The sequence below is a fragment of the Ascaphus truei genome, chromosome 19 (assembly GCF_040206685.1).
Source record: "Ascaphus truei isolate aAscTru1 chromosome 19, aAscTru1.hap1, whole genome shotgun sequence".
In the NCBI taxonomy this organism is placed as follows: Eukaryota; Metazoa; Chordata; class Amphibia; order Anura; family Ascaphidae; genus Ascaphus; species Ascaphus truei.
In genome coordinates this window covers 18,098,546-18,115,736 of record NC_134501.1, presented here as the reverse complement: position 1 = coordinate 18,115,736, position 17,191 = coordinate 18,098,546, and the positions used below count along the sequence as shown (strand labels likewise).

At 39.2% G+C, this 17,191-nt stretch overlaps 1 protein-coding gene across 2 annotated transcripts in view; it reads left to right on the top strand.

The window, feature by feature from the left end:
* The window catches only part of CDH8 (cadherin 8), a 215,243-nt gene that overhangs the window by 141,166 nt on the left and 56,886 nt on the right, over positions 1–17,191 (top strand). For both annotated transcript variants that reach the window (XM_075576755.1, XM_075576756.1), the window contains exons 6-8: positions 2,957–3,144; positions 8,527–8,780; positions 11,765–11,901. In XM_075576755.1, the coding sequence (XP_075432870.1) occupies positions 2,957–3,144; positions 8,527–8,780; positions 11,765–11,901 (579 nt within the window). The remainder of the gene's footprint in view (positions 1–2,956; positions 3,145–8,526; positions 8,781–11,764; positions 11,902–17,191) is intronic.

The following is a 17,191-nucleotide window of genomic DNA, read 5'->3' as shown; positions in this document are numbered from 1 at the left end:
CTCCACGTGTGGTAGCGTGGTGCAGAGTGTAGCACACATGTGCAGGAACCGGGGCCTTCAATAGGTGTCCTTAGGATGCCTGTCCGTTTTTGATAGCATAGAAACGATCGGAAATAAGCGGAAATTTTATATGTAAGTTACTAATTTTATTATTTGTTGCTAATACAATATCTATCTCTCATCTTGGTGCGCTTTTGTGTTTTTTCTTGTTTTGCTGATATTGGTATCACCATCGGGGTTCCGGTGGAGACCACATTTGGAGGTGGGGGAGACACCTCATAAACACAGAAGCAGCAAGAGAACTGAGAGGGACCAACACTCCAAGTTTAAAGAGCCAGAGCGCGGACTGAACTTTTCATAGACAGGAGATGTGTTTACTAATATAAACAAAATATTTATAGGCATTATAAACTCATCACTAATTTATTGAACCTGAAAAGCTTTATAAATTGATGGGTTTTGGGCCATTGCAATTATCAAAAGCATTACATTTCTGGATCTTCCTTTCATTTTGCAATGAACTGTTCAAACTTTCTAGTCTTTGGTCTATTCATTAAACTGCAATACACTTTGTGCTAAATTGTGACTGCGGCAACGCTCAAGAGTTTGCACCCTATAGAAAGTAAGAACAGTACAGTATGCAAAAATATTGCTGCCATTTTCGTGTCAACTTTCTCTCTATTATTATATAGCAAGTAAAAAGATCACTTGTGAGCACATTGGCATGTCTTAGGCAGGTCTGCAACCCTGCCTTTCACCATTATCACCCAGCATACAGTGCTTCCACTGCAGCAAGGGATTCTGGGAAATGACATGCAAATGAGCACACCATGTCACCTTTTGCCTGAAAAACCATTGTTACAGTACATGGAGCCCATATAAGCTAATGCTCGCTGTTAACACAGCTTTAAAGCACAGCATGGGAATCGGATGCAAAGACACCTAATTTGATGAAATTTGCTCATTCACAAAGCAAATCTGTGTATCACACGGAAACACCAGACACATTCTGCAACCTAAATAACACTTTGCATGGTTTAGATTCTTTATTGGATACACAGACTGGCAGTTTAGAGTAATATTACCATTGTCCGCTGGAAAAGTCAATTTTCGCACATTAATAAATAGGTTCCTTTGAGTAATAAAGTTGGAAACATTTGTACATACAACTGCACATTGCTGTAAAAGAGGCCCAACATAATCATTCCCCATTATCAGTACTTCTGCTGCACATGTACACAATTCTGGGTTAATGCTTTATGGTATTTTACAAAGCATATTTGGATAAAAAAAAAATCAAATATGTAAATAATTACCCTTTCTGTTAATTATCCTATGTAGTAATGGTATCTAATGGTTCCAAATTAAAGTTAGCAAATCGCTAATTATCTCTGAGGTTTTTAATATTAGGCACCAATGATCTTCATGTTGTGTTTAGTGCTGGAGGCAGTAGGATACTTTTACCCATAAAATTGAGATGTAAGCAGTTGGTGGTGTCTGTGCATCATTGGTTCTATACTTTGTAGTTTTAGGAGGCTTATTTTCCCTGATGCTGTATGTTATTAGTGTCTGAGGAACTTGTTGCCTATTTTGAAATACTTGTTTTGGGAGATCCTTAAATCTTCTTTAATTGGACAGTGTGATATCTCAGACTAGAGAATACACACAAGCTTTAATTAGGTTTTGCGAGAAGATTTAGGAGGGAGAGTGGGGGGTTGTCCATCGGTGCATTACAGATTTTAGGAACAAGGACCATCTTTCAGTCATCTGAGTAGCTTGCTAAAGGGCACTGGGGCATGCTTTGTAATTGGATTTAGTCAAAATAGACTGCAAATCGTTAAATACAAAAACAAAATCCTTAAATGCAGTACATTGACGACAGTCTAGCCAGTTTGAAATATTGACTGAAATGAAGGCGTTAACATTTCAGATTTGTTAACACTGAAATTCCTAGAAGCAATGTACACTGGCGACACACTTTATTCGAGCTCGGCTAGTCCCACGAATTCGGGTATACCCGGGTGTATTGAGGTTTGTGACTGTTTTCTGCCCGAGTGCATTGAGTTATTTTCCAGGCAGGGATTGAAGCATTTTATTCCCGCTGGCTGCAATACTGCACAGTATATATATATATACTGCATTACAATTCATGAATTTATGCCATCTGGTAGACACGCGAAGCATTGCAGCCTATTAAATCCTAATCATTATCATTTAACAAATCAGCCGCCCATCAGCCAGGCATGAACCCAGGCTGGGAAGGCAAATGCAACGGGGCTTGTCAGAGGTGAGGAGCGGCGCATTCCAGGTATCTGCCAGGTACATACCGGGTATTTGCTCGAATAAAGTGTGTCGGTGCAGTACTGTAGTAGTAATGCAATTCAAAATACATTTTCATGTTCAAGGACAAGGGGACTGTACTCTATCTGGATTGGTAAATGTAACAGTGGTTTAGAGCAGGTGCGGCCAACTTCAGTCCTGAAAGGCTACCAACAGGTCAGGTTTTCAGGATATCCCGGCTTCAGCACAGGTGGCTCAGTCTTTTACTGCTTCATTCGAAGACTGAGCCACCTGTGCTGAAGCAGGGATATCCTGAAAACCTGACACTGTTGGTGGCCCTTGAGGACTGGAGTTTTGTCCCCCTGGTTTAGAGCAAATTGAATGCATATTGTTTTCTAATTTCGTGGAATTTAACATACAGATGTAGCCTAATTTATGTGTCCCGTGGCCGGGGTTTGCTGGGGAAATTGAGCGCGGAAAACCCAGCTGCAGAAAAGACGAGCTGCTGGCTCATTAGCATACAACCGCTGTGGCTTCCCGTAGCTCCAGAAAAGGTGAAACCACGAGACCCTGGGGAAGTTGAGTTGGGCTAAATCTGTACCTTTAAGATAACATTTGGGAAATATACCGATCAATGTAAACTTTAGTGTAATATTTTGCCTCTTCCATTTGTAAGGTCAGTATCAGTTCGGAGTACCAGAGGACATTGATCTGGGTGATGCAGTTGGCCGAGTGAAGGCAAATGACAGGGATATTGGGGAAAATGCCAAGTCATCGTTTGACATTATTGATGGGGACGGAAGAGATATATTTGAAATCACTACTGACTCCCAGACGCAGGATGGAATAATTCGACTACGTAAGGTAATGTACCAGCATGTTTTGTGGCACGCAAAACACAAGTACATCTAAATGAAGGTCTTTAAGTCTCAGAAGTTAACATTTGCGATGCACAGTATACTTAATGTAATCCTCCCTGCTCGGCTTCTAGGAAGAATACATCGGTGTGTTATGTGGCTACTCAGCAAGGGTTATTTTGACTCAGGGGCTGGATTCAGGTGGCTGGGCGATGAGGTAGCAAGGTTGTATAATAATTGGCGCCAGGAACATTTGTAGTAGAAGTTTCCTTTATTTGTGACGTTGCTCGTCTCCGATCACGAAGCGGACCTGCAAGGCTGAGGTAGGGATGCTAATTAACCGACCAGAGCCCAGGGACAGAGTCCTTTAAGAGTATCCGTGGTCGGTAAGCAGGCCGATCTCACTAGGCCTCTACAGGAGTCATGGTGTGTCTTTCTTACATGATCCACTTTTGAGAACTGCCACTTCCATATAGACTGATGGGGAATATTAGTGCAGATCTGTGGTCAGAGCTGATCCACCAACATCCGGGAGCCCTCTTTCCTGAGGCCCCCTGTGGTCCGTATTCCCTTTTCTGTAATATTCTGGACTCCATTACTTCTTTTGGGGATCCTTACTTAAAATATATGGTCCTTATCTACAACATAATTGTATAACAGGGGGCCTGCACTGTGCTATTACTTTATAAACATTGCTTATCTACTCTCCCCGACGCTCCACTCCTCTTGTCCTCCTGGAACCTAAAGTTCTCAAACTTTTCCTTCCCCTTATATGCTCCGGTGGTGTCATAATCCTATGACAACACCGGGTGGGGTCCGGTACACACTGGCCATACTAGTAACCCTTTAGAGGTGAGGTTACACTCATGTAAACGTATGTGTGTTATAGTGTTATAAGACTTCCATTTTTTCATGATTGTGATAAGCAAAACATTGTCACAGAAGTACTAATAGTAACAGTGTATCTGAAAAGAACATCATAGACCAACTTGTCCAGAACCATTTCCCTACGCTGCAGCATGGTACTGTGCATACAGCTTTCCTAAATCCCACCTGAAGAATGATTATCCCGCCAGCTAAAAATAAATCACCAGTAGCTGATATTTCACAAGTTTGCTGGCTAGTTTATAATCTATGAAAGTTAGTAATGTATTCATCATGTTTAGTCTTAATCTGCCTTTCTGCAGTTTAAGATCATCAAATACAGAATCACTATCGCCATAATTGTAACTGTATATATTTGTACACAATGTTGCTCCCTGTTCAGCCTTTTCTTTACAAGCTAATGGAAAACTAATTATAAAGAGGTAAAACAAGAGCTCATTTGAATATGCAAATATTAATGTTTTCCACTTACAGTACCCATGTTTCTCGGTTGTGTTTACAGACGTATCTTTCCACCTGTTGTATAGATCATGGTTTGTAGGCGTTACATAAGTCAATGGGTACAATACTACATATGTATATTTCAGGGTATATTATTCTCTGGCGAAGTTAGACATTCAGATTTTTTAATATGTGGCATATTTTTTCACTTTCACACCAACCATAGGCGAAGTAAATCTGGGCAAGTTGTCACATCTTTAGTAGCATTAGTGAATCATTTGTACATCTTGACATTGAACTCCTGTAGCAATTTACATAATTAACTTAACGTTCTTCAATTCACTATACTCTTTGCATGTCTTAGGAAAACAAATACTCTATTAGTGAAATCTTTAGTTTTTTTTTTTTAATGGAACCAATCACTTTGCTCTTTGGAGAATTGCTATGAGTTAGTGCAGAGATGATTTTCTCCCCAATATTAAATGGACATTTACGGTAATTCTTTGACTCAAATGTGACCCAACTCCTTTAAGGTTTCTGTGCTGCACATTAGTTCTACAAATATTCAAGAAAGACAAAACTGCCCATAGAGTTACCAATGTCGGCAATGATTTTGTTCCCACAGACAACACAACATGTCCCATTGTAATGCAGAGAAAACAATGAAGCTGATACATTTGTGATTTCTATTTGTTATTGTGTAGCATTTGTGTGCTTTACATGTGAAAATGCGCCTTTTTTTTGCAAAGCTAGCTGAAAAGAATAAAAATTCAAGTGGAAAATCACTAGAGTAAAATGAAACCAAATAACTACTTACTGGTTGTTACCCAAAGAAAAAGTAACAATGTTCATTTATACGTCATCCAATAGTGTGTTATACATGTACATATACAGGTAGTCCTCGCTATACAATGTTTCACTTTACAAAGAATGGCATATCCAACGCTTTACAATGCAACCCTATGGGCCGTTTTTCGATGCCGGGATGCATTATCCAACACTCACCGCCACTGATTAACATGGGACTCACTTTACAACGGTGTCACTATCCAACGCTACTTCCAGAACAGATTCCGTTGGATAACCAAGGACTGCCTGTAGTAGCAAAGGAGGGAGAGGGAGTAGGGGGTATGATACCTTTTTATGACCAACAAGTAGTCGATATGTTACCAGCTTTGAAACCTCTCAGGGTCCTTCATCGAGTACATGTTCAGTAACATTCAATGGATGCAGATCTCCTTATTCATTGTTAGACACAGCAGCAAAAATCTTCAAATAGCAATGTTTAATTTTAGCCCTATATTTGCATATTCATTAGTACTGGCTCATTGTCTCTTTTCTACAATGTTCTTAAAATTTAGTGGATTAAAGTACATCATAGGAAATGAGTGGTAATTTTGGGCATGTTTGAAACCCTAACTCTCTGATTAGTTACAAATCCATGTAGAAATAATCAGTAACGTTTGGAATTTTTGACACCTTGCCAAATGAAAGAGCAGTGTTTTCTCTACGTATGGTGGGAGAGAGGTTCACCTGTGCTTTAGAGTTGTGCTGTGAGGAGCAGGCAGGGGAGAGGTGAGTGGGGGGAGGGTATAATTTGCGGCCAGGGGTGTGATCTGGAGGAAAGGTGTGATGTGAGGAGCAGAGGGGTGGCTGATCATATGGCATGTGAGATTGGGGAATATGATGAAAGGGAGGGGGGTGATGATCTGTAGGGTGAGAGGAAGGATGTGATGTGAGGAAGGGATGGGAGTCTGATAATCTGTAGGGTGAGATGGTAGGTGTGTTGTGAGGAGTGCAGGGCCACCTGATGACTAAGAGGTGTTCTGTCATAAGGGGGCAGCCATAAAGGTTGAGCAGGAGTGGAACATGCTGTTAGTAAATTAAGTGGAGGATGAAGCTGACCAATGCAAAAAAAAATGTTTTATATATAAAATAGCCTACAGTAGTAACAATTCCCCCTGGACTGATCATTACCTGGTCATGAATGCTTGGCTTCACCTAGGGACTTCCACACTTCCACCATGAGCATTAATGGCCAGGTAATGCCCTATCCATTGGGGATTAATACTTAATTATCTTACTCTCATATGAAGCCGTGCAGGATTCTACATTATAGTGTGGTCCCTTTTCCTTGTATTTGACAATTTACTACCTGACGAGGTAGCTAATCAGAGTTACAATGTAGATATTACATTTAAGATTTTATTATTCATAATTCTGTTGTGCCGAAGAGAATTTTTTCATGATTCAAAACTCACTGTTGTGCTTTACAAAATAAACTTCATCTTGTGCCAAAAAATAACAAATAAAACAAGGAAGGGAAGTGTCACAATTTTATACATCTCTATATACAATATTATTTACAATTGATTAGAAATGTCAGGTTTGCACGCCTCACTGACTTCATTGTATAGCTCTGGGCAGGTTACTCATCTCTGTCTGGGATTTTAGAATGCCCTTTTCACTCAAATAAATACATATAAGCGCTTTTATCCATCCTTATACCCACTAATTCCATCTTACAGAGTCCACTCAACCTGGTGTGAGTCTTCTAGTTCCACAAGCATAACAGCCTTTTATCTGCTTTCCTGCTCACAATGTAGCATGGGGCTATTTCCCACTAACTAATAGGTGTTTCGCACAATCGTACACAGAAACATCCCCCAAGTCATGGCTGTTTCTGGAGTAGAGAGGTAGAAGTTTAGGCGATACACTTCTACATGAATGTGGCAAAGGCACTGAATTTGGCTTACAGTATCTAGAAATGTTAGAACATCAACCTTGCATCTACAAAGCAAGATAGCAAGAGTGATTCAAAGGAACAATGTAGAGCACAGCTGTGAGTCAGTAGGGCCAAACACCAACAGAATGAGGTTCAAAATATACTTTATTCCATGGTTAAATCGTGGGGACACACAGAGGTAATACTCTGACGCGTTTCGGGCAAGAGCCCTTTGTCAAAGAGTAAAAATGCAAAAGCAAAGCAAGATAGCTACAATACCATCAGGCTATATAGGGGGGATTGACAATTCTCTCCTCTGTGTCACTGTCAAATATAACAAGTTTATTCTCAGATTTAATACAATATTACTTGATAGACAAGGATTAGCATCAGGAGTTCAACAATTGAGAACAAGAATGACAGGAGATGTAAAGATTGATGTCTCTCATAATATGTACATGAAGTTGGATCTCCTTTAATTCCCTCTGTTGCTCCACTCAATAATTTTTCCATGTGGCCTAATGATGCACATTGAAAATGACGCATGAACCTGATACATGCTGTACTAATTGTACACATCACTGTTTATTAGTTAAAGTGAGTCTGTTCAATAATAAGGCATGTGGGTGTACAGTTCTTGTGGCTATTGTATTGTGTATTGTATTGTATACTTTTCTTTGATAAAATGTCTCCATGCATTCTGAAGTACAAACTGCAGAAACAATCAGTGTAAGAAATGTGATCATTAAAATGGATTTTAACGCAGCAATAAACAAAAAAGGGGCCTTACGAAGTATTATACTGTTAAAAAGAAATGTATATGATAGATAATGTTTTACTGCTATGTATAATACTTCCTTGGAAGCACATGGCCTCTTATATTTTATACATAGTCTGAGAAATAATAAAATATTTATTGTACCTGGAGGCTGAATTAGATATCACTGCAACTTTTACTAGCGAGTGGCTGATTAGGAGTTTCAGTTATATGAAGGTAGTGTAATCACTGATAAAATTGTATTATGTATCCAGCATGAAATCCTGATTATACAGTCCCAGACAAAGAGCATTATGTGCATTTCAAATTAAAAGAGAAAGGGAAAGGGACAAAGAACAAAAAGATTGACTTCATTGAGGCAACATAATAAACAGATATCAATAAATGCCCACACAATTTACAGGCTAGGTTTCAGCGAGGAGAAGGCTGATCCTGTGGTTGTATTAAAGCTCAGTGAATGTGCTTAAATGCACATAACTTTCATCCATCAGCATTACATTCATTTGTTCTTGCTTCTGTGGTCATTAGTGAAAGACATTCATCTTTGTCATTCTTAACAGCCTCTGGACTTTGAGAGCAAAAAATTCTATACTCTGAAGGTGGAAGCAGCCAATGTTCACATTGATCCTCGTTTCATCAGCGGGGTACCATTCAAGGATACAGCAACAGTAAAAGTTACAGTGGAGGATGCAGATGAGCCTCCAGTCTTTTCATCACCAACGTATCTCCTGGAAGTTCATGAAAATGCTGGTATCAATGGCGTGATTGGTCAGGTGACTGCTCGTGATCCCGATGTGTCTTCTAGTCCTATAAGGTATTACAGGTTATGAACCAATGGGATTGCTGACAGAATACCAAGGGCATTATTTATGCATCACTCTGTATTGAGATGAAGAATGGGAAACAGCATTTTTCTTTGGGTTTAAATAAGCATTAAACAATAACTGGTTTCCACCTGTGAGTATATACACAGATAAACATTGTAGGGGTATAATCATGCTAATAGATCCAATAAAAATGACATACTGATAAAACTATCCTTTTAAAGTCATTGGTGTTGGCTTTTACCAAAGAATAATCAATCCTATCAGTAATAAATGGCATTTTATTAGCGAGGAATACTAGCACAGCATGTGCCAAATACACAATAAATATGTTGCATTTTAGCATCAGCGCAAAACAACACGTTTTGAAGTTAAAAGCAATATCTGTCCCATCATGTTTTCGAATCTATAGTTGCCTCTAAAACTCTTTAACTGGAGGATATTTAAGCATATTACAAAATATGTATCCTTTCAGATTTCATTTTATTAGCACCCACTTCCTGAAAGCATTAAATACAAATCATATTAAGAACACTTTAGAAGAGTATTTATTTGTATCTGGCGTTTTGGTCGTAATGACAAACTATACTTCCACGGTCTCCTTCTGCTTTTACGTTTCCTCACAATTAACACACACTATGCGGTATATTTACAGTGGCAAGCAGTAAGACATTTCAATGGGCCATACGGTGCGTTAAGGCCTAGTGCCATTTAGTAGATATGGCCCCATATATGTGTAGCTCTGTGAATGGGCGTGAGAGATTACTAAACTGTATTACAAGTTTACAAATGCTTGATGTTGGTTCCCAACCCAATCTAGTGGTTTATAATTAAATTACAAATATTGATAGTTGTTTATGAAATCATGCAACATTATGTGAAGCAAATAAGCTTTGAGTTTGTAAATGTGAAGCAATCCCTCAGCAAAAAATACATTGGGAACAAAGACTTTTTTTGTGTGGCATCAATATGATTTGTTACATTGGATATCCCTGCTTCGTTTATTAACAAGATGGTAATGTTTCTCAGTAAATTGAAAAAACATATGCTATCTGCTGATCCGTTTTCAATGTGAAAAAAAATAGCATATGTTGAATATATTTTACTTGGTATAGCCATATTTATAATGAGTATTTACAATTGCTTTGTATGTACATACAGTATTTGCTCAGTGTTTATTCAAATGGATTATTTTATAATGAAATCCTATCATTAAGGAAAATAGAATCTCATTTAGATGCTTTGAGTCATTTAACTATCTTTTCTCAACTTCATGTGATAAGAAATCACTGATTTACCTGTACAAACTTCACTGTTTTGAGTTTTTGTCACAGTCGAACTGTATCAGTGTTCAGTATGTGTGTGCATGTACAGTATGCATTTTTACTTATACAGTGCTAATACGTGGCACTTTCCAAAACAGGTTGCGGTCTCCTCTAATCAGACCTAATTAAGGACAAGTGGAACACGGCCTGTGTTCTCAATGTGTTTAATCTGCCTTACTTTGTGGCTGTGAAAGTACAGATGTACGCAGAAGAGAAAATCTGGGGCACAGCAGTCTTCAATATATAATTTCTTAATTGTGTCAGTATTACTTTGTCGGTATTACAATGCCACCCTGATGAAGTTGTAATACAGACAACGAAACGTTGACGCAATAAATAAATTATATATTGAAGACTGGTGTGCCACAGACTTTCTCTTCTGTGGGAAATCTGACAGCAGCGGTACTGTTCTTGTAAAGCACTCAGCAAGAAAACACAGCCACCATAATTGTCAACACAACGCAGTAAGGTGTGCAAGTCTTTCATCTTTACACAAGGCGCAGATGTAGCCAATGTTATTGCAACCTGTGGCGCACTGCAGCGGGACATACACCACGCATCAGCGGGAAAAGCAGGCGTTGATTAGAATCAGCCATGTGTGAAAAGGAAGCGGGGCTATTGTGCTATTTGACCCGCGGGAGAGCGCAACGGGTTCAGTTTGTGAGTTCCCATTAGGCACTAGGACTGCAACATTTTGGGGTATTTGCCTCCTTGCTGCTGCCCTCCTTCTTCCGAATCACAGCGTCAAATGACACCGCTGATGCAACCAATGTGAGATCACTCTGCATCTCATTGCCATAGCTATGTGACATCGTAACGTCAAATTATGTCACGTTGGAGACGTCATTTGACACTGTGATTCGGAAGGAGGAGGGCAGCCGCAAGGAGGCAGTCACCGCAGGGAAGTGCCTAGGGGGGGCGGATCTTCAAATCTGCCACTGCACGGGTTGCAATAAAGTTGACTACGTCTGTAGAACTGGAATGGAATGTTAAGCTGGTTTTCAGCTGATAGACGATGCTGTTATTAAGTGGTCCTATGCTATATGTCCTTCCAGTGCCAGAAGTCTCCTTACAGACCTTTTCAAATGAATAGTAAGGTGTCTTCTGCTGCTGGAAGGTCAATGTCATTACCACTAAGACTCTCCTATTGCAGTGTTAGAACTGAGGAAATTCTCTTGAAGCGTTACAGACAGAAACATACGGTATGTTCTAAAGAACTGCAAGGATAAAGCAAACACACAAAGATCATAATATCTTTAGAACACAAAACGATTAAATAATCAAGTACTGTACATCATAGATTTTAATTCCACACTATTGAAAGGGTTTTAATGGCGACCAATTGATTTGATATAGGACATAAGCGGCAAGATATATTTAACAGATTGCATAATTGTAGATTGATTAATAACAGGTTTTAAAGATGCCACCAGCTGAACTTGAAGCAAGTTGATTATTTCCTTATTGAGTATACAGCTACTTACCATGTGCAGGTTAATTTATGTTTTTTCAGACATATAATATATGGTGCAAGGAAACGAATATATATTGCATTTGATAATATTACTGGGATTCTTAGATGATGCATTACAGTGTAAAAGGATACTTCATGTACATGTCAAGGTTACAAGAATGTTCCTTTTTTGTAGGTTTTCCATTGACCGACATACAGACCTTGATAGGCAATTCAACATTAACGCAGATGATGGGAAAATAACTTTGGCAACAGCACTCGATAGAGAAATGCACATGTGGCATAACATAACAGTTGTAGCCACTGAAACCAGTAAGTATCGACGTAAAATGTTCACTACTTACATGTCTAGCTGTTTATGGCAAAACATTGGGGAGAGCGCCCCTTCATTCCTGTCATGGGCATACTTTCTTGACCCCATTTTGCAGCATGTTATTGTGTGCTATAGCTTAACACGGACCTATAATAAAACATTCACTGCTCATGTAGATCTTTAGCAAGAAAAGCCAATATTTATTTACATTTTTTCTCTACAGCAGCTGTGTTACTGAAGTGAAATCAGAGACATTAATTAGGTTTTAGACCTCTTTTCAAAATACATTTTTAATTGCTGGTAAAAGTAAGGCTACTGAATATATATGATTGTTTTTAAAATGCATACTGAACTACTTATTTATTTGTTTTCACTTTTAAATTATAAAATGTCCAATTAAAACTCCATGTGTTAGGGACGACTTTGGTTGCAAGAACACTGTGAAGGACTCTAAAAAAAATAATGTAATTTGAAAAAAGATAGCTATTCGAGGTTTACATTTCCACCATAAAAACCAATGGAATCCAATTACATATATGACCATTAAGATCATTATATGATTCACCTCCAGTAATATCCTACTAGGACAAATTACCCTACATTAACATTTAAACACAAACAGTACTATGCACCCACAGCATTTCATTATTGGGTCACTTTAGTAAATTACATATAATCAAACGTGATGAAGTAATTGGAATATTTTCAATTCTTGGTTTTCTTTCAACTTACATTTTTATTGTCACTTTGAAATAAACATACCATATATATACACACACACACACACACACACACACACACACACACACACACACACACACGTATGTATATATATATATATATATATATGTGTGTGTGTGTATACAAAAAAAGAAAAGGAGTGGGGGGGAGGGGAAGCCTTTACATCACAGGGGTAATACATTGTACACAATACACGTTATTTATTTGGGTTAGTAGAAACCTGGTCTAAAACAACATCATTGTGAAGTTCGATCTCTGAGAATGGTTTCTGTTTATGGTCTCTGTAAGAGATGTGTGCAGAGGTACATTTAATGGAGACCGATTAGGGTGAAATTATATATTGGCTTTATTGAGTCTGTTCCTTTATCCAGGCAATACATACAAAAACAACTAAATAACAAACCCCTATCCATTTGTAAGGGCTAACTTACTTCCCCAGACCCTATCTGCAGGACTGGATGGATATTCCCATTACCAGCCTAACACCCCAAAGTCTCAGGAAGTACCTTAAGCAGGTGGCCCTCAATGTCAGTCTCTGGCAGGTTCTTGGGTCCTCTGTGTCCAGGAAATATAGGTCTCTAGGTGTCTTGGTGTCTTCATCTCAGCACAACCTTTGTTCTCAAGACAGTGTCTGTGTGCCGGATTCTCTGCTCTCCTTCTGTCAGCCCAAATGTGAGCTACGGAATCTCTCTCCTGTGTCTCACATGAGGCTTTTTACAGAGCTCTCATTAGTCCAGGTGGAGACTGGTTAATTGAGTGGCTGCAATTAACTATCTCTCTGCTGGATTCTCAGAGCTCTGCGGCTGCTTTATTTAACAGGGATATATCCTATCGTGGTCTCCTTGTTAGGGAGGGAGTCTGGGTTGGGAGGAAGGCTTACAGGAGAATTGAATTGGATTCACATGAGAGGTTCATGCGTAAGTTAGCCAGGGTTGCCATCCTCTTTGAAATTAATGACAAGTATCAATTAAGAAGCTTGTCAATTTTTCCATTTGTCATGCGTGCCACATTTTATCTCTGATGCTAGGGATATGGGGAATTTTAATTTGTTTCCATACTCTAGCTATCTCACATCTTGTATGTGTGATTAGCTTATTTTTGAATAGTGAATACGATTTTGTTTTTTAACATCTGTACTTCTCTTGCATAAGCCTATTATTGTCCTCAAAAGCAAATTGTTTGGCTAATGATAGGAGAAGACAGGGTGATGGCACTTTGCCTGTCTTATTACAAAAGACCTCAGATTGTAATTAAACCCTACTAAGCATTTGTTTACTGGGAAACATTGACATTTCCAAACACATTTAGATTTTTTTTTATTTTAATATAAAATTAAAAGAAAATCATGTAGATTTATCCCATTGTACATAGCCATGCATATAATTTGTTCCTGAAGTATGTGAGATTGATAAAGAGTATAAACAGAATGTATTGGCAAACCAATAATATGTCATTTTCATTTTATACTGTCATATTTCCCAAGCAGGAGCATTGAGCTCTGGAAATATACTGTACCTCAGCTCTGAAAGGGTTCATATTAGAATGGTCTATGACTATTTTTCTGAATTACTATACACCTGTGTGATACTGTAGGTTGGCCTCTTAGTTTGAATTTAGAGCCAATAAAATAGCCAGTCCCAACATAACAGGTGCTAGTGCTGCATCTGTAGTACTTGGTTTAAACCTGGGGTGGCCAGTCATTGACTGAGCCACTGATTGAGCCACCTGTGCTGAAGCAGGGATATGCTGAAATCCTGACCTGTTGTTGGCCCCTGAGGATTGGAGTTGGCCACCCCTTGTTTAAACCGTTCTGATACTTGCTACAATGAAGCAGTTAATATCCTGACCACCCCAGCTGGATCTCACATTCTTACTATGTACAAGTGGGTCCCTACCACGAGGTAGCCTGATGCGTCTGTGCAGTGCGCTGTGTACCTTAGTATGTTATAGGCAGTAAAACTACAATATGTTTTGCAGTGTTTCTGTGGCTCGGGATTAATTAGTGGTTCACTCTTCATATTTTGCGTTTAAACAGGTTTTACTTAAAAATCATGCATTTCGAAAACGTAACGGCCCAACACAACCCACAGGTGGAAATGTGACATGTTGAAGCACGATTTAGCATCACTGATTTACAATTGAGTCCACTTTAACCAAGAATGGGGAACACCTTTGCATGTCAATACAATCATTTTAAAATATGCTGGCTTACATGGGTAAAAAAGTGTAATGCTTTGAATTTTAATGCCGGCATCCTGGCCGTGTGTACAAGAGATGCTACTTTGGAAGCAGAATCAGAGGCATTACCATCATACAAAGAAGAAAATCACGCAGGGTATTCTTAGTAAAGTAAAATACATGCATGTAACTCTTTCCCTGGCAATGGGTTCAGTAACACACTGCTCAAAGGCGAAATAAGAATAGTGATGTTTTTCCTATCTACCTGTCGTGGACAACGGGTGAAGTTGCTTTTGACTTGTACAGTAAATAGCCTAAATACGCCTTGTGTATATGTGACTGTAGCTATTTAGCATATTTCAAGCTAATTAACCATAGTGTGTAACATGCCCTTTCTGTGCAGCATACACATAGATCAGGGGCGGACTGGCTAGGGAGGCAGGGAGGGAATTGCCCCCAGGGACGGTCAGATTTGAACAAATTGGGCCAGCCACAGAGAGAAGAGCTGTGCTCCCACACGTAACATTCCGGCCAGCAGGTGGATGTGCAGAACCCAGAGCAGGAGCTGCATGCAGTGTGTGTTGCTGGTAATGGGAAGTAAGTGTGTGTAAGTAAGTGTCTGTCAGTATGATGCATGGATGTGAGTGTGTGTGTTTGTGTATGTATATATACAGTATATATATATGATGTATGTATGGTGTGTGTACATACATCATATATACACACACAATCCATACATCATATATATTATTGGGGATGTCCACCACACTCTGGAGTATTAAAAATAAGATTTTTTTTTGCAGGCCCCTAAAATACAAAAAATAATACAACAACTGTATCACATTTCAGGCTGCCATGGCCCCTTGGCAAAATGCAGGCGCCAAGGACAAACTTTTAGGTGCACGTGCCTGTGACATTTCCATTCCTGGTGTACATACTGTGTATATGTATGTATGTATGTATGTATGTGTTTATTTATGTAGCGCCATTAATGTACATAGCGCTTCACAGCAGTAATACACGTGACAATCATATAAATAACAAATAACACAATGGGAAGAAGTGCTTCAGACATAAAAGTAACATTTAGGAAAAGGAGTCCCTGCTCCGAAAGAGCTTACAATCTAATTGGTTGGTAGAAATAACGTACAGAGACAGTAGGAGGGTGTTCTGGGAAGTGCGTCTGCAGGGGGCCAAGGTTAATGTATGAGGTGTAAATTATCAGCCACGGAGCTACTCGTATGCTTCCTTAAGCATGTGTGTTTTAAGGTGGGTCTTAAAGGTGGATAGAGTGGGCATACTGTGTGTGTGTGTGTGTGTGTGTGTGTGTGTGTGTGTGTGTGTGTGTGTGTGTGTGTGTGTGTGCATACTGTGTGTGTGTATACTGTGTGTGTGTGCATACTGTGCGTGCGTGCGTGCGTGCGTGTGTGCGTGTGTGCGTGTGCGTGCGCGTGTGCGTGTGTATATATATATATATATATATATATATATATATAGGCAGGGGTGTTCCTCACAGCAGTGGTGCAGCCGCAGCAACGCAGTAGGAGCGAGACAGCACTCAGAGGTGGCATTAAAACAAAATACAACTTGCTACATACAGATTTCATACATGTGCAGGAAGAGAGTTCAGAAACAACACTACAAAGGCTAGCGCAATCTATATACAAAAAAAATACCGTGGTAATCGTTTTTCTGCCCAGCAATCCAATGCAGCAAAAATACTGCAGGAAGAGTTATCAGCTAGAGAAGATTGTGACTTACACTAAAGTACAGTTTCAGGGATTGTGCCAGATTGTACTCCAGAGAACAAACCTGCATTTGTCACTTATTCTGCCCATGCCTCATTTCATCCAATCTTCTATTGTAAAAAAAAATCCTGTTCTTTCCTTCTTTTTCTGAAAATGTCAGGAAATGTTACTTCTTTACATTTCCCCCCTAAAATGTCAGTTAGACCTGCTACTTCTAGCTGAACGCCTGCTCCTAAAGTGCTCTCTTTTCTAAAACACAGTGGTAATCTGTTAAATGAATTGCACTCACTAAAGCTATATAATTATTGTAAATTGCTTTTAAAATGTATAGCTTTTCTATGTCCATATCTATCATCTTAACATCACGCTGGCTGCTGCTAATTCAGTTCTACTGTTCGTTTGCTATTGGAGGGGAAATTATCCTGTACCTGGTGATAAAAAGGCTTTGGGAAGTAATACTGGTACTGAAAATCAGGCACTGACTGTAGATTATCCGATTGTTTTTTCACTTATGCCTTAACTAGTGCAGTACTGGAGGTGTTTGCAAAGCATTGGGAAATGAATCACAGGCCCCTCCAGCACTGGGAGAATTAAAGCACAAATTGATAATTGCTCTTCTGGT